Source organism: Ovis aries, chromosome 2 (assembly GCF_016772045.2).
Source record: "Ovis aries strain OAR_USU_Benz2616 breed Rambouillet chromosome 2, ARS-UI_Ramb_v3.0, whole genome shotgun sequence".
In the NCBI taxonomy this organism is placed as follows: domain Eukaryota; kingdom Metazoa; phylum Chordata; class Mammalia; order Artiodactyla; family Bovidae; genus Ovis; species Ovis aries.
The window spans coordinates 33,821,572-33,845,519 of NC_056055.1; the positions used below are offsets into that span (position 1 = coordinate 33,821,572).

The window sequence follows — 23,948 nt, forward strand, 5'->3', positions numbered from 1 at the left end:
CTAGAGTCACTGTTTCATACAACAAATATTCAGATCTTACTCATATTCTAACTGATGGCTTGTACCCTTTAGTGAACTCTCTTTATTTCCCTCAGCTTCTGGCAATCATTTTTCTACTGTTTCTATAAATTCTACTTTTTCTAAATTCCACATGTAAGCTTAGATACCAGGCAGTATTTATTTTTCTCGGTCTGCCTTATTTCACTTAGCATAATGCCCTCCAGGTTCATCCATGTTGTCACAAATGACAGTATTTCACTCTGTTAAGGCTAATATTCCACTGTATATATACTGTATTTTATTTATCCACTCATCTATCAATGGGCACTTAGGTTGTTTCCATACCTTATAGTGAATAAAGGTAGAAAAAGCATTGATTGAAAAAGCTTGCTAATAGAAACCGAAAGACATTTAGAAGCAGATAAACCTATACCAGACTACACAGATTTTAAGACAAAGAATATAACAAAAGACAAATAAAGTTATTATATAATAAGGTAGCCAATTCATCAGAAGATATAATAAATCTGAATATTTATAATGCAACATACAAGCATCTATTAAAGTAGATAGTAAGAACTCTAAAAAAGGAAAAATACAATAATACCAGGAGACTTCAATATACCATTTTCAACAATGGATAGATCATTCAGACAGAAAATGAGTTGTTTAAAAAAATTGGAATTAAACTACACATTATATGAAAAGAACCTAACAGACATACACAGAATGTTTCATCCAAGAGCAATACGATACATGTTGTTCTCAAACGCACACTGAACATTCCCCAAAATAGGGTATGACAAGACAGAAAACAAGTCTTAATAAATTAAAGACTGAAATCATACCAACTATCCTTTCTGATGAGAATGGTATAAAACCAGAACATGAAAGTTGGAATACCTACAAATATGTGAAAAGTAAACAGCACACTCCTGAACAAGCAACTGGTCAAAGAAGAAAACTAGAAAAATATTTTTTTAAGCCCTGAAACAAATGAAAAAAAAAAAAACAAAAAAACAAAAACACGAAACAAACAGAAAGCTATAGGATACTGCAAATGCTGTTCTGAGAGAGAAGTTTATAGCAATAATGTATATACTAGGAAATTAGATGTCAAATAACAATTTAACTTTACACCTCAAGATCTAAAAGAATAAATTAAGCTCAAGTCAGCAAAAGGAAGGAAATAAAGATCAGAGTGGAAATAAAGATCAGAGTGGAAATAAATGATAGAAAAAACACTAGAAAAGAACAATAAAACTAAGAGCTAAGTTTTTAAAAAGATAAAATTGAAAAAACTTTATTTACACTTTGTCTTTTGATTGGCGAATTCAGCCCATTTACATTTAACATAATTACTGGTAGTACAGTAATAAACTGTGTGTATGTGTGTGTGTTGTGTGTATATACATAAATGGTATATCAATGACAGTATGATATAAATGGTATGGACTTAGCATTTTTTGTTCAACTGTCTCTGGTTGTTTTGCAGTCCCTTTGTTCTGTTTTTCTTTCTCATGCTCTCTTTCTTTGTTATTTGATTTTCTGTAGTGGTATATTTCCTTTCTCTTTCACCTTTTGCATATCTACTATAGGCTTTTGATCTGTAGTTATAATGAGACATGGATAAAATATATTTATCATAGGCTATTTGAAGCTACAAGTAACTTCAAATGCATACAAAAGGTTCCTTCTCTCATATTTATGGTTTTGACTTCAAAATTTGCATCATTTTAAGCTGTGAATCCACTGTAAAGATGAATATTGCATAGGGACCTGGAATGCTAGGTCCATGAATTAAGGTAAATCAGAAGTGGGCAAATAGGAGATAGATGGCAAGAGTGAACACTGACATTTTAGGGATCTGGAACTAAAATGGACCAGAACAGGGGATTTAATTCAGATGACTATTAGATCTACTACTGTGGGCAATGCCTTAAAAGAAATGGAGTAGCCCTCATAGACAACAAAAGAGTCTGAAATGCAGTACTTGGGTACAGTCTCAAAAACGACAGAATGATCTCTCTTCATTTCCAAGGAAAGCCATTCAATATCACAGTAATCCAAGTCTATGCCCCAAGCACTAATGCCGAAAAAGCTGAAGTTGAACATTTCTATGATCTGTAAGACCTTCTAGGGACTGGAACGCAAAAGTAGGAAATCAAGAAATACCTGGAGTAACAGGCAAGTTTGGCCTTGGAGTACAAAATGAAGCAGGGCAAAGGCTGTCAGAGTTTTGCCAAGAGAATGCACTGGTCACAGCAAACACCCTCTTCCAACAATACAAGAGATAACTCTACACATGGCCATCACCAGATGGTCAATACAGAAATCAGACAGATCATCTTTTTTGCAGTTAAAACTCGAGAAGCTCTATACAGGCAGCAAGAAAAACCCACCGGGCTCAGATCATGAACTCCTTATTGCAAAATTCAGACTTAAATGGAAAAAAGTAGAGAAAACCACTAGACCATTCAGGTATGACCTAAATCAAATCCCTTACAATTATACAGTGGAAGTGACAAATACATTCAAGGGATTAGATGTGACAGAAGAGCGCCTGAAGAACTATGGACAGAAGTTCATAACACTGTACAGGAGGCAGTGATCAAAACCATCCCCAAGAAAAAGAAATGGAAAAAGGCAAAATAACTGTCTGAGGCCTTACAAATAAGCCTTAAAATGCACTCATCTCACACACCAGCAAAGTAATGCTCAAAATTCTCCAAGCCAGGCTTCAACAGTACATGAATCGAGAACTTCCAGATTTTCAAGCTGGATTTAGAAAAGGCAGAGCAACCAGAGATCAAATTGCCAGTATCCACTGGATCACAGAAAAAGCAAGAGAATTCCAGGAAAACATCTACTTCTGCTTTATTGACTATGCTAAAGCCTTTGACTGTGTGGATCACAACTAACTGTGGAAAATTCTTCAAGAGATGGGAATACCAGACCACCTGACTTGCCTCCTGAGAAATCTGTATGCAGGTCATGAAGCAAGTTAGAACCAGACATGGAAAAATGGACTGATTCAAAATTGGGAAAGGTGTACATCAAGGCTATATATTGTCACCCTGCTTATTTCACTTTTATGCACAGTACATTATGAGAAACACAAGGGTGGATGAAGCACAAACTGTAATCAAGACTGCTGGGAGAAATATCAAGTCTCAGATATGCAGATGACACCACCATTATGGCAGAAAGTGAAGAGGAACTAAAGAGCCTCTTTTTTAACTTATTTATTTTTTAATTGAAGAATAATTGCTTTGCAGAATTTTGTTTTCTGTCAAACCTCAACATGAATTAACCATAGGTATACAAATATCCCCTCTCTTTAGAACCTCCCTCCCGATCCTACTCAGAGCCCCTGGTTGAGTTTCCTGTGACAAACAGTATATTCCCATTGGCTATCTATTTTACATATGGTAATATAAGTTTCCATGTTACTCTTCCCATATGTCTCACCCTCTCTTCCCTCTCCCCAAGTCCATAAGTCTATTCTCTATGTCTGTTTCTCCATTGCTGCCCTGTAAATAAATTCTTCACTACCATTTTTTCTAGATTCTGGAATACAATATTTATCTCTTTCTGACTTACTTCACTCTGTATAATAGGTTCTAGGTTCATCCACCTCATTAGAACTGACTCAAATGCATTCCTTTTTATGGCTGAGTAATATGTCATTGTGTATATGTACCACTTCTTTATCCATTCATAAAGAGCCTCTTGATGAAAGTGGAAGAGGTAAGTGAAAAAGCTGGCTTAAAACTCAACATTCAAAAAATGAAGATCGGGGCATTTGGTCCCATTACTTCATGGCAAATAGATGAGGAAACAATGGAAAGAGTGAGAGACTTTATTTTCTTGGGCTCCAAAATCACTGCAGATGGTGACTGCAACCATGAAATTAAAAGACACTTGTTCCTTGGAAGAAAAACCAGGACAAACATACACAGCATATTAAAAAGCAGAGACATTACTTTGTCAACAAAGATCCGTCTAGTCAAAGCTATGGTTTTTCCGGTAGTCATGTAAGGATGTAAGAGCTGGACCATAAAGAAAGCTGAGCACTGAAGAATTGATGCTTTTGAACTGTGGTGATGGAGAAGACTCTTGAGAGTCCCTTGGACAGCAAGGAGATGCAACCAGTCCATCCTAAAGGAAATCAGCCCTGAATAGTCATTGGAAGGACTGATGCTGAAGCTGAAACTCCAATACTTTGGCCACCTGATGCAAAGAGCTGACTCACTGGAAAAGACCCTGATGCTGGGAAAGGTTGAGGGCAGCAGGAGAAGGGGCTGACAGAGGATGAGATGGTTGGATGGCATCACTGACTCAATGGACATAAGTTTGAGTAAACTCTGGGAGTTGGTGATGGACAGGGGGCCTGGCATGCTGCAGTCCATGGGGTCACAAAGAGTCAGACATGACTGAATGACTGAACTGACTAACCCACTAACAAATGATTATAGTTTTAATTACTTATGTATTTTAACACTTGTATCAGAGATATAAATGGTTTATCCACTACCATTACAGTATTAGAGTATTTTAAATGTACCTATAAATTTACCTTTGCCAGTGAGTTTTATACTTTCATGTTTTCCTGTTACTAACCAGTGTCCTTTTGTTTCAACTTAAAGAACTCCCTTTAACATTTGTTGTGAGGTCAGTGGTGATAACTGTTTCAGCTTTTGTCTATAAATTTTTTCATTCTTCTAGTTATTAAGGACAACTTTTTCAGATGTTCTTGGTTAGCACCTTTCTGGTATTCCCTAAGTATTCTGAATATGCAAACCAAGTTGCTTTCCTTTTGCTGCTTTTAAGATTCTCTTCTTCTCTTTAACCTTTCACAGTTTAATTGCAATGTGTTTGCGTGAGTCTCTTAGGATTTAACTTCTTTCAAACTCTCCGAGCTTCCTGGACGTGGATTGCCTGTTTCTTTCCCCAGTTAAGGAAGTTTCCAGCCATTTTTTTTTTTTTTAAAATATGCTTTCTGCCTTGATTCTCTCTTCTTCTGGAACTCCTATCACATATAGTCTGCTTGATTTTGTCCCACAAATTTCATAATCCAGCTCTTCATTTTTTCCTTTCTGTTTAAATTCCACTGCCCTGTCAAGTTTACTGACTTTCTTCCAGCAAATGTAGTCTGCTACTGAATCCATTTAATTTTTTCAGTTATTTTTTAATTCTTCAGCTCTTTGATTTCTCTTTATATATATTTCCTTGTTGAAATTCTCTCTCTGTTCATATGCTTGCTTCCTAACCTCAGTGAGCATCTTTAGTAACTGCTGTTTTAAACTCTCAATCAGATAAACTACTTAATGCAAGTCACTAAGATCTGTTTCTGGATATTTACCTTGTTCTTTTGTTTGAAATGTATTCCTATGAGTCTTCCTTTCTTGACTCTCTGTGGTTCCTGTGCATTAGATAAAATAATCACATCTTCCAGTCTTGACAGAGTGGTCTCATGTAGGAGATAAATCTTGCTATATATGAGATGGACCTAATCAATCGGTCCAGCCCAAACTCCTAGGTTGCTCTCAAAGTTTTGTGACCAACCAAGCCTCCTTCCTTGCTCTTAGTGGCTCCCAGGAGTTGAGGGTGTGCCAAGATCCAACAATGTCCCAAAGGAAAGGATCACATTCAGAACCTATATATACACTCATTAGAAGTTGGACCCTCAGGGAACAGTAGCTGGTAAAGTATGTAGTTAAACTTCTTCCAGGGAGAAACTGGGAGAAGGTTGCTTTTGCCTAATGCTTCTTTGTTGGATCTTGGAGTACAGCCATGGGGAAGGGTACCCCCATACCCATTAACAACTATTTGTTTGATACAGCCCTGTAACTCTTGAATGCAAGCCCCAATGGCTATTACAGCCAGATGACCTGGGGCCTCATCCCTTAGACAGCAGCTGAAAAAGCTTGGGCACTAAATATGAGTACAAGCTCCTTCTGGTGAGATGCTGGTTAACTGGGTTTTATTACTGGATTACTTTGCCGACTAAGGTCTGTCTAGTCAAGGCTATGGTTTTTCAGTAGCCATGTATGGATGTGAGAGTTGGAGTGTGAAGAAAGCTGAGCACCGAAGAATTAATGCATTTGAACTGTGGTGTTGGAGAAGACTCTTGAAAGTCCCTTGGACTGCAAGGAGATCCAACCAGTCCATTCTGAAGGAGATCAACCCTGGGATTTCTCTGGAAGGAATGATGCCAAAGCTGAAACTCCAGGACTTTGGCCACCTCATGCGAAGAGGTGACTCACTGGAAGACTCTGATGCTGGGAGGGATTGGGGGGCAGGAGGAGAAGGGGACGACAGAGGATGAGATGGCTGGATGGCATCACGGACTCGATGGACAGGAGTCTGAGTGGACTCCGGGAGCTGGTGATGGACAGGGAGGCCTGGCGTGCTGCGAGTCATGGGGTCGCCCTGAGCGACTGAACTGAACTGAACTGAAAGGGGGAGAAGGTAGGAGAGATGCCTGTTGGCCTCCCCAGTCTCTGGGGAAGTTCTCCGGTGGTCCCTAAATGCCTGCTAAATTAGAAGCTTGGCATGAAGGCAGTAGATATTAAAGTACAGAAATAAACCTATTTCAGGGAAAGACTGGAAAATGGCTAATTCTGCTTGTTCCCTGTGTGCTGAGCCCTGAGGGGTAGAGCTAGTTAAGGAATCTTTCTTTGCTAGAGTCTTCTTGGTCTCATGAATGGAAATCCCTCTTGCTCTAAAAGCTGGGAAATTTGGGTCCCTTGCTTTAGGCAGCAATCACAAAAGTTGGGGTTCAAATGTACATACAAACTTTCTCCAGGCACAGAGTAGTGACATGGAATGGGTTAGAGGTAGAAGTAAGGCAAGGTGTCCTCCAGCTTTACTGGCCTCTGATGAGGGTTGCAGCCAGTCCCTAGTGCTGGGCAGTTTTTACAGTATACGGACAGATCTTTCAAGGAAAGACTGGGAGATGAGCCTTTTGTCTGCTTCCTCTGAGCTGATCCCTACAGGCACAGTCATGGCAAATGACTGCATTCCCTTCAGTTGTCATAGTCTTATAGGTCTCATGGACACAAGCCCCACAGACTTTCAGAGATAGACGTTTTGCAAGCCTACCCCACTGGAAGGAATCTTAAAGTTGGAGTGCTAGATGTAGTGTCAAAACATACTTCACTCCTCAGATAGAACCTGACAGTTGGGGATTCTCTCCCAATTGTATGATGTTACATCAAGGGTGGGGTTTATGACAAGTGTATCTCAGTCTTTCCTACCCACTCTGATGTGGATATTTCCTCAACTGTCCAATGTGTGTAAGTTGCTCAACTAGTTTCTGGATCTCTTTCAGAGGAAATTGCTCCATGTATAGCTATATATTTGGTGTGCCCATGTGAGGAAGGGGTACTTAGGGGCTTCCCATGTCTTCTCCAGTTCCTTTTAGCAAATAATAGTCTTTAGTAAGCAAGACTCAGATGCTAAGTGTGCTTACTGCTATATGGACATACAAGTATGTTTACATACATGCATTCAAACTATGCATATTTACATGTACATTTCTATCAATACATCAATCTACACATATATATTAGAAACTATGAACTTAAACCCATGTTTTTAATTTTAATCCAACACAGAGCTCAATCTAATTTTCTCCCTTTCTAGAAATTAGTCTAAGTTGGCTCCTCAAGCCTGAGGAAAGTAGCAAAACATAATTATCAATACATTTATATATATGATCAATTCCACTGTGTACAAGCAATCTTTGTATTCAGTTTCTAGGTCTTCTGTAACAAATTATCACAAATTGTGTGTTTTAAGACAGACATTTATTCTTTCACAGTTATGGATGCCAGAAGTTTAACATCAGTTTCACTTAGCTGAAATTAAACTTTTAGGTGGGTTGAACGCTTGAAGGCTCTAAGAGAAAATCTATTCCTTGCCTCTTCCAGGTTCTTGAGGCTATTGGAATTCTTTGGCTTACAGTTCAATTATGTTGATTTCTATTTGTCATCACATCACCTTCTTAACTTGTGTGTGTGTCTGCTCTCCCTCTGCCTCTAAGAAGGACACTTAGGAAGATATTTAAGGCCCATCCAGATAATCCAAGATTATCTCATCAAAAGATTCTTACTTAATCACATGTGGAAAGATCTTATTTTTTCAAAAATAAAGTAACAATTATAGGTTCCAATAACTGGGTCTTGATAACTTTGGGGTTATCAATCATTGAAACCCACCTCCCTCTTAGCCCTGATCTCATTCTTTTCAACTTTTCAAAAATGCCCAGCATACCTTTTGCTCTTCCCTTTCAGGATTTTCCTCTCTTCTTTCCTGAACTCTGCCAGTTTACTTGTACTGTTATTATTTCCTCCTTTGGTCCTAATATTTCTGTTTTGCTTTATAGGGGTCATTTTATTGCTTAATGAATTTTTGGAAATTTTGAAAAATGTTTCTGATCTGTTTTTCATCTGTCTTCTGCATTTTGTTTTTGTTCATTAATTTCCTGGAATATGTGTAAAAACTGTGCAGTTTATTATTAAATCATTCAGTGAATGCTTTCTGAGCCAGTTATTTGGGTGTGGTGTTAGAGTTAACACTCCAGACTATTAGGAAGCCTCGATGCCTTACAGTTAAGCCACATGTGATATGCCTCTAAGTATTCAAGAGAAATTACCTATTTCCTTTATTGACAAAGATTACCATCTCAAGTTCCTGGTACTAGCACATCATGGCATATGCCTCTCTAATGCATGGTTGTTTTAAAATGAAGTCAGCTCCCACCTCTCCTGTACATTGCCAAACCACAAATGAAGTTGATTGGTTGAGGCAGCACAATTTTGCTTCAGCATCAAGTACAGCCATCAGGAGGGCTTCCCAGGTGGCTAAGTGGTAACAGAATCCACCTGCCAATGTGGGAGACCCAGGTTTGTTCCTTGGTTTGGGAAGATCCCCTGGAGAAGAAAATGGCAACTCACTCCAGAGAGACGAGCCTGGCGGGCTACAGTCCATGGGGGTCACAGAAGAGTTAAATATGACTTAGCGACTAAACAGCAGCAGTAGCTCTCAGGAGGTTAAAGTACAATATTACCAGACAATAAACCATCATAATCCTAAACTACTAATTTTATATTTTAATCCACATTAACTTTTAATTGAGTTTCTTTTATTTAGTCATAAATACATGCCACTCAAGAATCAAATAGCCAGGTGGGAGGCGGGTTCAGGATGGGGGACACATGTATACCCATGGCTGATTAGTGTTGACGTATGGCGAAAGCCACTACAATGCTGTAAAGTAATTAGCTTCCAACTAAATTAAATACATTAAGTTTTAAAAATTAAAAAAGAATCAAATAGCCAGACAAGGTTCTTATTTTTAAATCTTCTCCCTCCAATTCCACTTATTTCTTTCTTCCCAGAGGCAATGTCTTCCACTTCCTCTTAGCTTTTTCTTTTTGTATCTACCTCCATATCACCAAATAACAAGCTTATTGTGCTACTTTATTTCATATTTTTTTTTCAGTTTTATACATTATCTTACTTCAATGTCTAAAAGAGATAAATGTAAAAAGACAGACACTGAAAATAACATAAAGTAGCACTATAAGCACATATAAATCACATGCATAAATCGCTTTGATCCTCTTACCTCCAATACAGTTAGATCAGAATTTTATTATCATCAATGTTTAGCACTATTAAGTAAATTACACTTCATAACTTCTGCAAACACAGAAATACATTTTACTTTCATATATATTCTGACGTTAAAAAGTCTTACTTTTTGTTCACCTTGGATGTACTTAACACTTTAATTCAACCCCAAGTCAAAGTGAAAGTCACTCAGTCTTGTCTGCCTCTTTGAGACCCCGTGGACTGTAGCTTGCCAGGCTCCTCTGTCCACGGAATCCTTCTCTGCCAATTCACTAAATCTCTTCTTTCTACATTAAGGAAAACAGCTATTATATCAATTTCACTGGTGACCACAGATCTTATATCTACTTAGAGCCTTGTGACTTTTCTTCAATCTGGACTTGTCTTCCATGTTTATTGCTGAGACAATGTATTAGGTTCTTGTTACACTATGACCCTGGGATTTCCTTCATTTTTCTTTCATGCTGGATTTTTATATCCTTAAACTCCATGCTTTCCTTTACTTAATTTACTCTCCTGTTTTAATGAAGCACATTCCAGTAGTCTTGTAAACCTTGTGGGAGATTAATTTTGTTGAGCCTTTAAAAACCTGATATTATCTTTCTTCACAATTAGACGATAGTTCTGGAAAAGGACTCAAGATTTGAAATCACTTCTCCCCCAAATTCTGAAAACACTGGTCCACTGATTTTCTTTTAATCCAACTCTCAGATATAATTAACATACTGTATAATTTATCTATTAAATATATATAACAGAGTTTCTTTTAGTATATTCAGAGTTGTAAAACCACCACTACCACAAGAAAGGACATTTTCTTCACCCCAAGAAGAAATCCCATATACATCAGCAGTCCCCTTTCTTCTCACTCTCTTCCAGCCCAAGGCTACCACTGGTCAACTTTGTGTCTCCATGGATTTGCCTATTTTGCACATTTTATATAAATGAAATTCATATATGATCTATTGTGACTTTTTTTTACACTTAGCATGTTTTCAAAGTCCATCCATGTTGCAGCAGATATTTAACTGCCAAATGCCACTCTACAACATTTTATTTATCTGTTCATCTGTTGAGGGACATCTGGGTTGTTTCTACCTTTTGGCTGTTATGAATAAAAGTGCTGTGAGCATTACTGTACAGCTTTTGGTATAGACATATATATCCATTTCTCCTGGGTATATATACAAACCTAGAATTAGAGTGGCTGGGTCATGTGATAAATCTAACATTACGTCTTTTGAGACACTGTAAAATTGTTTTCCAAAGTAGCTGCTTATTTTACATTCCCACCAGCAGGTATAAAGGTTCCAGTGTCTTCATAACCTCAATGCTTGTTATGAAGTGGAATCTTTTCATTTTGATTTGCATTTCCCATGGCATATCTGTCTTTTCAGATGTTTATTACTCATTTGTAAATCATATTCAGAGAAATGTCTAACTTAGATCCCTTGCCTGTTTTTTCACTGACTTAATTTTTCTTTTTACTGATTCTTAAGGTTTATTCCTAAGTTCTAGAGTTTCATATTTTCAGTTCTTACATTTATGTCACTGATCCATTTTGAGTTTATTTTTGTTTATGATGTGAGGAGGGGTGGGGAAGGTGCTGAACTTTATCCTTTTGCTGTGGTTATCTAGCTGTTCCACTGTCACTTGTTCCACTTAACTGTCTTTGCACTCATTTCAAGTACCAACTGACCATTAAGGATCATTTTTTGATTTTTTATTTTATTCCACTATCTTTATACTTATTTGACTATCTTTATACTAATTCTAAATTCTCTTGATTAATCTAGCATGGTGCTAAGTTTTAAAATCAGGAAGTGTGACTACTGCAACTTTGTTCTTTGTTCCACTGATTTCTAGCTTCCTTTCCTGTTGTTTAAACTCTGCTGACATTCTGTCTTCATTCTGTGTGTGCAACCTCTTTTTCTCTTTCAAATCTCTTAGGATCTCCTATTTTCCCCGACTGTCCTGAAATTTCATGACCATATGCCTTGGTAGAAGTCTACTTTCACCCTGGTTATGCTGAGTAGCTCTTTACTGTCACTCTTACCCTGGGTATTTGCTTCATTGATTCCAGGAAATCTTAAGTGATTACATGGCTTTTTCTTTTTTGACATTTATTTTTTGAACTTTATTTCTGGAAAAACTTTTATTAGTTTACCTTTATTTATCTTATTATTTATCTTTGTTAAATAATGGAACTGGACCGAGCCTAAAATATTCTTTCCTTTTTTCTCTTTACTTTCAACCTGTTCATTTTTATTCTACTTTCTCTAAGATTTCCTCAAATTTGCATTCTCTATTTTCTATTAATGATTCTGCTCTTAAAATTGTGAATGTCAAAGAACACATTTTTTCTCTTTTTTTATAACATCCTATTATTTTACATACAGAATTTTTTTTTCCCCATTTTTAAGAGCTATTATCTTTGCTTGTCTGTTTTGGTCTTTTCTTATAGGCTAGAGATATCCACCCATGACTACGTACCTAGGCTTCAAGCTGAAGGACTAAAAACCTCATTAAGAGCTCTATCAATATTGGTGAGGTTTTTGTACCAAACTATTTCATCAGGAGAACTGCTAAAACCAATAAATTTAGATTTTGCTGATGTTTTTCTCTATCTCTTAGGCTTGCCAGATTTCCCTAAGAGTGTTCTAAATTCTTAAGTGGAATGCAAGAGCTAGACTGCACTGTTCTGGAAGCTGCGAGTGGGGGTGAGGGGTGGGGGGACCCACCAGAGCTTGGTGTGTAGGAAAAGGAAGGACAGATGTTACAAAAGTAAGTATCTAAATTACCACTTATCTCCCCCATAAGGTGTACCATTCAACAGTGCCTGGTATCTCCTCAGTCCAGAATCTCTCTGTTCTGCTATCCAAGAGAATAAACTTCTAGTATTCTGAGGCTCAGGAATGTTATCATGGAGAAAATGGGAGGGAAATCTCTGCTTCTAAACAGATTTTCAACCAGATCTCATCAACATAATTCTCATCCTCATTTTCAGAGGTATCTGACATACTAAAAAGGAGGCCCTTCAGAGGACCTGCATTATAAATTTGGACCATATCTTGACTTTCTTTATCAGTAGCTAAGAATTCAGTTACTTGAACAGACAGCTCAACATCTTTCTGTTTTCCAGCTTCTAAAATTTTGTTGCTACTGCCTTCTTTCCCTGTCTTTTCCTTTTTTATTATGTGTGCTCAGTAGTGTCTGACTTTTTGCAACCACATAGACTGTAGCCTGCCAGGCTCCTCTGTCCATGGAATTTTCCAGGCAAGAATACTGAAGTGGGTTGCCATTTCCTACTCCTAGGGGATCTTTCTGATCCAGGATTGAACCTGTGTCTCCTGTGTTGGCAGGAGAATTCTTTAACACTGTGCCACCTGGGATGCCCCTTTATTAATTATATCTATTTGTTAAAAAGCCAAACACTTCTTCATTGTCATTAAGGTTTCAGAAGGTAAATGCATGTGATTAATATACCATTTGAATTATAAATCTTTTTTCAAAAGGATGATAAGGCTTCTTTTTTGTTGTTTTTGCTTTTTCGGTCATGCCACGCAGCTTGTGGGATCTTAGTTTCCCGAGGGATTGAACCCATGTGAAAGTGCAGAGTCCTAACCACTGGACTGCCAGGGAATTCCCCAAGAACTCTTGAAATTGAATGTCAGAGTTGGATATACACTTCCAAAGTACCTACCAATTTCAGACAACCTAAGTTTAATTAAATTTTTAATTTCTACTAGCAACTGTTAAAGATGCTAACATTCAAAAGAGTAAATCAAACCTAATCCTAAACAGATAAATAAACCTAAACAGATAAATAGAAAAGAATATGGGAGAAAAAAATAAATTTTGACAAGTAGAACATGAAAAATCTCACTGGAGGAAATAATCTGAACATTATTTTGAAGAATTCCACAGACATACAAAAAGCAGTACAGAATTCACAAGCAATAAAATAGCACAAGCAAATACAAGGAGCCAACAATGTGCTTCACTGAATCCTGTGCTGCTGCTGCTGCTGCTAAGTCGCTTCAGTCGTGTCCGACTCTGTGCGACCCCATAGACAGCAGCCTACCAGGCTCCGCCCCGGGGATTCTCCAGGCAAGAACACTGGAGTGGGTTGCCATTTCCTTCTCCAATGCATGAAAGTGAAAATTGGAAGTGAAGTCGCTCAGTCGTGTCCGGCTCTTCGCGACCCCATGGACTGCAGCCTTCCAGGCTCCTCCATCCATGGGATTTTCCAGGCAAGAGTACTGGAGTGGGGTGCGATTGAATCCTCTGCTTCCCTTGTTTTTTCACGAAAGGTCTCTAACTCAAGGTCCTGAATTCAGAAAGCCCTGACTAACCACATTTACTTCTTTGATTTCAATTAGCACTCAACATGAAAATAACTCCAAAAGCTTCTTCCGTTTATTTTCCAGAACAAAATATTTACTTGGTTAGTGGTCTGCTCCATGTCACTGCACCAAAAAATCTCAAGCCGCCTTTCCTTAAGCATCTCCTGTCCCCAAACCACTTCCACCTCCTTCATTGTCAAGCCATCATATCCACTAGTAAACCAACCAGCAAGCAATCCTTGAACCAAGCTTGATTCTTCCTACTTTCTCCCTTAACACCAGTTTCCAAGTTCCCACTTACTATATATTTTTTCAATAAGCTTTACAGTCATTTTGTCACTAAATGCATTCTAATAACATTAAGAAGGTAAAATGAATAATCTGAGACCCAAACTAACCTACACTAATAGCTTTATCACCATTTTCTTAGAATAAACATTACTGGGATGGTTTTCACTTTTTTATTACAAAATTGTTTAGCTTCATGCTTAAGCTGGATAATTACAAAGTTGAGTGAGCGTAAAAAGTGTTTAGCAAAAAACAAAGAACAGAGTACTCCCTAAATTTAAAACTTCACTAGCTTAGTTATTTCAAACCAACTTTATGCAAATCATCTTCCAGAAGCTCACTCATAAACAGCCTATAAAACCAGAGAAATAGTTAAGAATATACACATATGTTTTTGTTTTAACTGCTGACTGATTTGAACTACAGGTAAGCCACAAAAACATGTGGGCAACTAATGATCCCATGGCAATTATTATCCTCGGTTATAGACCAGAACGGACCATGTAGTAAACATATGGCAAAAACAGGAGCATTAGAATCAAGTCATTTGATTCTTGTTCTGCATCATAATACCTTGCTAATACATAATTAACCAAATTACTTGGAAGCAATGTATTTTACAGCGGTTTTCATAAAGTATTCTCGCACTTGATTCCAAAGTATTGAAGAGTTGTAGAAATGGTAAACTCTCTGTAAACATGTACTAGATAGCTTGCTATGCATTAAAACTTTCTTTTTAATGTCCCATAGTTACAGAATGTCTCCTAGTCAGTCATCTAACAGTCACCTAATCTTTCCCTCTTCTGTAGAAAATAAAATGTTAATGAATTAATAATGAATTTATAAGCTCAGAATAATTATTATCCATTAAGATTGCTGTATCAATAAAGATATCCACATATTGATTGCCTAAGCCAAATTATCTTTGGACTGTTTCACTACCTAACGTACGAGTAAGAAAAAAATTCATGGGAAGGGGAATACCACAACTTATTCTCCAAAAAGGAGGAAAAGGGGCAAAAAAGCAAAGGAATATGAATCAATAAAAACTAGACTTTCTGGTCAGAAGACCAACGACTGTGAAAAACTAATTAAAAACATAAATGTTATCACATTTTAATGAATTTTAAGGATAACCAAAATTGTTGCACATTACTAAAGTGTTAACTCAGTTGGAGTTTTCATAATAAAGGTACACTGTTCCTTTTATTTTTAAGGTATAGTTCATGAATAAAATCTACTGAGTGTCAACAATATGCCAAGCACTGTAGGAATACACAAAGAAGAGACTCTGGCATAGAAGTATTAAAAATCTCATGGAATTACAAGGTAAACTATAATATGATATACTAAAAAAATGTAATAGAGGCATGTATGAGTACAATGAGGCCACAAAAAATACCCAGGCCTGCCTGGTAGCGTCAGGGAAGACTGAAATCGAGGTGATGACCTCTCAAAGCAGTAAAGTAGAGAGGTGATTAAAGAAAAAGGATGACCATAAAGAAGGGACCATAAACACTCTATTTAAAAGCCTATGTAGCAAAACAATCCAAAGTTAGAATGTTTTGGATAGACTGACAAATAGTATTTTAGAACAAACCAAACACTATATACCGTGGATGGGAAAGAACAACAACAAAAAGAGTAGGAACAAAACAGACAATTACCTCCTTTTGTAGTATCATTCTGGGCCTGGATACCATGATGCAATGAATTATGAATGGCAGAAAGAAGATCTGCTGCTTGAACCATCAATTTTTGAGCTTCTGCAACAGCACTGGTCTAGCAAATAAATCACCAAAAACATTCTTACATATTCTTTCACTGAAAGATATACATTAAATAGGAAAATCCTATAAACAATAATGAAATTATTAAATGCTTGTTGTAATGACATTGGTTTTCACAAACTATTCACTTAATACAGGATGCCCAGATCCTGTTAGGATAGAAATAATTTTTTTACTCCTATCAGTACTTTGCAGGAACCACTAAAAAACAATAGGAAACATTCTGGTTTATTCTACCAATCTCATTTTTTTTTTTCCTTAAAGAGATGTAGTCAACTAGAAAATGAGAAACTGCAAAATTCCTACTAAGTCATTCATCAAGGTGAAATTTTTAAAAAAGAAGAGAATTACAGAAGTTTGTAAGGGCTGGATCTGTACTCAAAATTAACTATTCACAAATTAGCCTCTAATTTACTTAACACAATACACGCACACACACACACACACACAGAAATATTCACCATCTAAGGGTTGTTTTAGGTTCTATACAAACCTAAGTTTATTTAACTGAATGAAAGAAGAGCCTACCTAAAATTCTCATTTTTAATTTCTCAAATTAACTTCAAAGAAACAATTTCAGCTTCTACTATTATATCCACTAATAAGCATTACATTATTTTTGTATCAACAACAGTCATAGATATGTTAAGGGCACAATGTAAAATTCATGTGACTTTTGGAGAAAATCATCAGGGATATTCTGACATAAACACACCAAATGCTGAGTGCTGTGTACGTGTGCATATATATTCCAATAGAAAAGTCTCAGAACTACCAAAATCAAGCATTCCATCAAAAACAAAAACACTGAACAGATTAAATACCCTTACCTCTTTCTTAGTAAAGGCTATAAGCACTGTCAGTAACACTCGAGTAAATTTCACTCTGCTGAATACTGCTAAACATTGTTGGTGCTAAAAAAAATAAGAAAGGACTAAAAGTTAAAAGATGCAAAGCCTTGTGAAAGAAATTTCATTTTAAAATATTGTATATTAAGTTCTAAATCTCAGTGTTAATAATTTACAAATACCTTCACTTACAGGCTTTTAAATATCTGAAAATGAGCTGCATAAAACACAATAAAATGAAGCCTATTTTACTGAAACAGCAATATATAATAAAGCTTCTGTATCACAAGGACTGATTTTTTCCCAAGTCAGGAGTTACACTATTATTTCAAAACTGATTCAATTAGTATTTTTAAGAGGACTGATAGAAATATGGTTTAAGCAGAGTCAGAAAATTTAGGATCTCAACAAAGGTTTGACAAATTTTGATATTATGTAAGTTCTTGACTTCTGCCAAGTTTTGGTGGATCATCTGAAAAAAAATCATCTTTTCTTCCTACGTACCTCATAGGAATATCGAAGAATTCTGAAATCATGTATCTGAAAGAGCTGTATTATAATTCTATCAAAATAAATACAAGGGAAATAAACTCCCTTGTAATGTCCAATTTTTAAAGAAATACCTTAAAAAGGGCTTCCATAAATTATAACGCAGTTCATAAAACTACAACATTAAGAGGCAGACTTCTCTGATATTAGCTACCAGAAAATAAGTTCAATTACTTCTAGTTCAACTTCTGGGTCTCTTTCTTCTCCTTGTCGACTTCGAGTACTCTAAAATTTTAAAAAAGGTGAATTAAAACAAACATAAGCCTGTAAAAGCAAAAATTATGATTATACAAGGTAAAGGAATAAATTAATTTACTGAGTATACACTATAATCTATTTGAAGCAAATATCTGGAAGGAAAACGCTGTATCAATTATTTATTTACCTAACAGTACTATATATATTTAGTTCATTTTGGTATAAAGATCACACAAAGGAAAAGGTATTAAAAACAGCAAAAGCAAAACAATGAATAATATAAGCAAAAGCACATAGTACACAGTACTTCTTTCTTTAAAAAGATCTAGTAACTGAAGTTCCTGATGTTCTCAAAACTAACCCAGAGAAAAGAAATGCGATCTTTACAGAATCACATCATACGATCTTTACAGAATCACATCATAAAGTCACACGGTAAACACTGATCAGTTCTACACTAACACGCAAAATCTTCTTAATACATATGTTACATATGGTTGAGTATTCGGGCAAAACCCGAAGGCAATACCACACGAAGATCCAATACCACACGAAGATCCAGTAGATCTGGGTTCTAGACCTGGAACTGACACTTAATAATGGCATGCCCTTAAGAAGACTCAAGGCAGGTTACTTGATGTTTTTGAGCTCTATTCTCTTCATTTCAAAGTGTAGTTTATTGCCTAATACACTGAATAACTGTAAATATCAAGTAAGACAATAATGCAAAACTGTTTTGACAACCATGCTGTGTTATATAAGTGTAAAAAAAAAACAAATATAGTTTTTTATTTTTAATCTCTATCAGAACAAAATCATCATGGTCATCTGGCCAAAGGGTGTCTGTCGCTCATAGGTTTTTACCAGATTTGAGAAACTACTATTTTTTGCACTCTTCTACTATGTTCTAGACTCTGTCCTAACCATTAAAAATACAAAGGTGAAGAAGATAATCCTTACCTTTGAGGAATTTAAAACTCTAGCATCTTATGCTATTCTTAAAACAGCATACTAAAATTCTAAAACAGTGGTAAAAAATTGAAAAAACTTGAAATGGTTAAATTTTGAGTACTTGAAAGTAATATTAATTCATCAGAAACCACTCCAGTAGTCTTCAAACTCATTACCAAAAAAAGGTATCGCATACATAAAGGAACTCGGTAGTGTTACCTAGCTATTTGTAATCAGCTTACTAGCTATTTGTAATTAGCTAAAGTTAACCTGACATTTAGAAGAATATAAATATCTTATACTAAAGAAAAGAGAGAGAAAACATACCTTTACTCTTCTTTGCATGTCATCCTCCACATCTTTTAGCATGCCTAGAAACAGAGACAATGATTTTAAGAGCAAACAAATTCAAATGTAAAACTTGTGAATTACCATTATAAATGGTTTTACCTGTAACTCGAAGATCTGTCACACTGTTAGCCATTTTAAATCCATAAGTCATTGACTGAAAATCTTCCTACATAGAAAAGCAATAATTAGGCCCTTGAATAATAGCAAAACCTTTTACTGTTTTTCTCTTACAAAATCACTATTTGCTAAAAGGAAATGGTAATAGAATGTCACCTCAAATATTGCTATCATTCATCCAACTTTCTTTATAGTTATACCATGAAAACACCACATTCTAATGCCATCTCTATCCCCTTAATTTCAACTGTTTATCCTTAGGCTATTTAAACATACTTGCATTTAATATGTTCATCTGCAAAACAAAGCTTACGATAATATTACAAATTACTCCCACCTACAAAGAATTCTCACATTTACAGGTGAACAATAAATACATAACAATTACCATTTGATGACAAGCTTGCAAAATTTAGACAAGATTCTTCAAAAATTATTATGTGTCTTTTTACACACTGTTAGGGTACAAAGGCTAAGCTTTTCAAACAGAATTACTCAAAGTGCCAGCAAAACCACATTCCCACTTCAACCCACTGTAAAGAAAAAAATGATTCAAATATAGGTTCCCACTCTCAAAATAATTTAAAACACCGCTGAGATATTAGCAAATTAAGTCATTTGCTGGATCCACTATGAAGAGTTTAAGGTCATCTGGCTGATTTTGGCTAAGAAATTAAAAGCTCTAACAAAGGAGTATTTCTGCCATATTATAATTCTTATAAAATGTATATAAAAGCCTAATATAATGGAATAATAGACATTCACAGCAGTGGCCAGAACTGTAGAGAAATTTCCGGACTCAACAAAAACATCAGTAAGCATGCAATTGATGTCAAACACTAAACCTTACAAAGAGAATGAAGCACAAACAAATATCCTAGTCTCAAAGAACTCAGTAGAACTGTATGCCTCACAGGACTGGGTCTTGTAAGTCTCAGGTTGTATTACAGAGCTATAAATGTAGCCTCTGGATGAAGCTTATACTCTTATTTCTACATGGACATCAAATAGGATTCTCAAACTGTACATGTATAAATATGAACTTTCATAGTGTTAACCACATTGTTAAAAGGCACTTCTATCCTTTCCATTATTCCAAGTAGGAGTGAAGAACTGCAGGAATCAGAACACAAATAATTTAGAAACAGGTGGTGGCATGCTTCAAGCTTCAAAGATCATAAGGGGTGACAAAGACTAAGTCTAAGGTATGGTCACTAAAAAGATAAATCCTAAGTGATTCCGAAGAGAAAACAGGAGTCAAGAATCAGGATGGTAACACTGGGATTATAAATCAGTGGAACAATGCCTTCAAAATTCAGAAGAAAATTATTTTCCAGCCTAGAAGTCTACTATAGCCCCACCATCAACGAGGTGAAAGGGTAGGGAAAACATTTTCAGACATACAAGGTCTCAAAGAAAAATTCCCTCCCTGTCTCCCCAAAGAAACTGGAGGCACTGAACAAGCAAGGTTATAAACTACGAACAATACAGGCATAAGATCCAGGTAACCAGGGATCTAACAAAAAGAGAGGGAAATGGAATTCCCAGAAGAACAATATAGAGAAACCTGGGATGACAGCCACGCAGGGCCCCTAGAAATCAAATGACCCAGCTAGAGAACAAAGAAGAATATTAAAAAAAAATTGTATATTACTGGATGTATATATAGATGTATATATACATGATGAAATATACAGATTATCTGATAGTTTAATAATAATGGGAAAGGAATTAAGGAGAAATACATAGAAAACTAAGCAAACTCAAAAGAAACAGTAGTTACTGCCTTAAAAAAAATTTGTATGAGTAAAAGAAGCATACACTACTCTGGCTCATCTGTCATTAATATTTATACAGTCACAATAATATCTGTACTGAATGATTTAACCATAAGCTGAATTATTATTTGGAGTGAGGGAGAAGGTAATATACGAATGCTAAGTATACACTAAAAATTTGATGCTATACACTACCTAAAGGTTGATAAATTCTTAAACCTAAAAACTAGAATATTAGCCTATTAAACAGAAATATGGAAACTGTAGGAAAAAGCTAAAGAATTGATTATTATGAATGGATAAAGAAAGAGGAGAGCACTGTAATTTTTCATTATACACTTTGTGGGCTATAGAGAAGAAAAAACAGTGACCAGATTCAAGATGTTTGCAAGGTAAAACAATCTGGATGTAGGAGGTTAAAAAAAAAAGTAATCAAAGATTACACTAAAGACATCATTTTGCAAGACAGAAAAAAAGCCATTTGATCGGCGAACTGTGGTTCCCATTTTGCACGTGAGCAACATATTAAAAGACACTTCTTTGGGCAAATGAGAATGTCTCTAGTTCAGGAGTAAAAACAAAGCAGAGACATAACACATAATCATCAGGAACTTCAGAAGCATCCATTTCAAACAAACTATTTGTTGATTTTAAGTCATTCATATTTATTCATTACTAGGCCTCTAAAGGATTTTACTAGGCAATCAACTTTTTTTTAATTTCCAAACTGAGATAAATTCATCTGGACTATCTGAAAAGTTTAGCAAAACAAGAAAAATATCTTTCCAGCCTAGGAACTAACTTTTGTTTCTCCAGTTTTAGTTTTACATAATTGGTTACATCGTGTGCTGCCTTCTTAACCTTTTAAGTATGCATTTTCCCATGATATTAAATACTGTCATCTCTATATATTCATTACACAATCTTTATATGATACAGTAAACACAGTTTATTTCAACCATAACCCTAATGGTAGTGTTTTGATCAACACCAATTTTCACTATTAAAAACTCTAATTAATGTATTTGGGCATTAAGTGTCCATATGCCTAATAATTTCTTTAAGGCTGAGTTCTAAAGGTGAACTAACTAGTTTAAATGGTATCAACAAGCTTAAAACTTTTGATATATACACTGCTCAATTGTTTTCCAAAGCAGCTATGTTAATGCATACTCTCACTAGTAAAAAATATATATATATTCTTAAATACTGTATAGATGAAAAGTGAACTAATTATTACTTAGATTTTCTTGGACTACACTGAGCCTGAATTTTTTAAATGTTATGATCATTTGATAATCTTCCTCTATGAATAAGCTATTTATTTTACTGCTATTTATACATTTGGGTTTTACTCTCACCTTTATTTGAATGCGATTTTAATACACCAAAACTGATTTTTTTCCCTGTATTTTTCCTAAGATGTTTTTCTATCAGCTTTTTTCCTATTAGTCCTTTTCTTTAGGATTTCTTTCATCTCTTAGTAAGTCCTTCATCCAGAAATTTGAAGTAAAAAAATTATAAAATTTTTTTTGTTTACTTAGAAAGTAATACAGGTGTATAATAAAAATTACAACAATACAAATAAGTATATACTCTGTAGAAGATAACTATCTCTTTCTTAAAAAAGCAAAAATGGTAGCAAGCTACACATGCTTTCTATACCAAACATACTTTACATTAATTTGGAGATCTAATTTGTATAAGTAAGCCTACCCCCTCCTTTGTAAAGGGTGCAAAACACTTACTTGGCAGTATGAGGGTAGTGTCATTTAATGTCTTGTACTGATGGTCATTAGTTTCCAGACTTTAGTTACTACAAACACTACAACTAATGTCCTTGAACATAGATCTTTGGGGATAAGCTTGAATGTATTTATAGGCTAAATTCCTAAAACTGATGAAACAAGACAAGCATTTTCAATCAGAGAGTACCAAATTACTCTTTCAAAAAGTTGTAGAATTTACACTCCCATCAAAAAAGCATGAATCTTTGTTTATAGTGCAATCCTGTCCTAACTAATAAATGTGGAAAGAGTGCTGGAATTCAAAATCATCATTTTAAAGTCAACACACTAAGATTAGTCCATCAAGTACCATGAATGGATACTACATATATATGGAGATATTTTTAATAAGCAGGATATTTATGTGATCTTAAACAGTTTTCCTACATATTGCTTACTATGTACACAAGGTTAAAAACAGTAACCACAGAAATGTGAACTGGTGCAGGCACTATGGAAAATATTATGGAGGCTTCTCAAAAAAACTAAAAGCAGAGTTCCCATGTGATCCTGCAATCCCACTCCTGGCCATATATCTGGACAAAACTGTAATTCAAAACACATAGGCACCCCAATGCTCACTGCAGCACTATTTACAATGGCTAAGACATGGAAACAACATAAATATCCATTGACAGATGAATGGATAAAGAAAATGTAGTGTGTGTGTGTGTGTATGTCTGTGTACACACCCACACCTACACCGGAATACTACTCAGCCATAAAAAAGAATGAAATACCATTTGCAACAACATGCATGGACCTAGAGATTATCTAACCAAGTGAAGTAAATCAGAAAAGACAAATGCCAAATGATGTCACTTATACGTGAAATCTAAGATATGACACAAATGAAATTATATAAGAAAGAGAAACAAACTCACAGACATAGAAAACAGTCTCATGGTTGCCAAGGAGGGCAGGGGAGGGATGGACTGGGAGGGTGGGATTAGCAGATGCAAACTATTATACACAGGATAGATAAACAACAAAGTCCTATTGTCTAGCACAGGGAACTATATTCAATATCCTGTAGTAATCCATAAAGGAAAATAATATGAAAAAGAATGTGTGTATACATGTGTAACTGTGTAACTGCATCACTATGATGTGTAACTGTGTAACTGCATCACTATGCTATGATGTGTAGCAGAAATTGACACAGCAATGTGAATAAACTATACATCAATAAAATAATTTTTTTTTAAAGTAACCATACAGTAATCAGAAAGCACCTTGATGGTGATAAAGTCACATTACCACAGAGGGACAAATGGACACTCTATGTCTCAGATATGAAACC

The 23,948-nt window shown here is 35.6% G+C and overlaps 1 protein-coding gene across 6 annotated transcripts in view; it reads right to left on the reverse strand.

Moving 5' to 3' along the window:
* Positions 1–23,948, reverse strand: part of NAA35 (N-alpha-acetyltransferase 35, NatC auxiliary subunit) — a 94,119-nt gene that overhangs the window by 36,300 nt on the left and 33,871 nt on the right. For all 6 annotated transcript variants that reach the window (XM_015093041.4, XM_042243066.2, XM_027964259.3 and 3 more), the window contains 5 exons: positions 19,063–19,129; positions 18,940–18,983; positions 17,638–17,688; positions 16,897–16,980; positions 15,944–16,058 (listed from right to left, as the gene is read on the reverse strand). In XM_015093041.4, the coding sequence (XP_014948527.1) occupies positions 15,944–16,058; positions 16,897–16,980; positions 17,638–17,688; positions 18,940–18,983; positions 19,063–19,129 (361 nt within the window). The remainder of the gene's footprint in view (positions 1–15,943; positions 16,059–16,896; positions 16,981–17,637; positions 17,689–18,939; positions 18,984–19,062; positions 19,130–23,948) is intronic.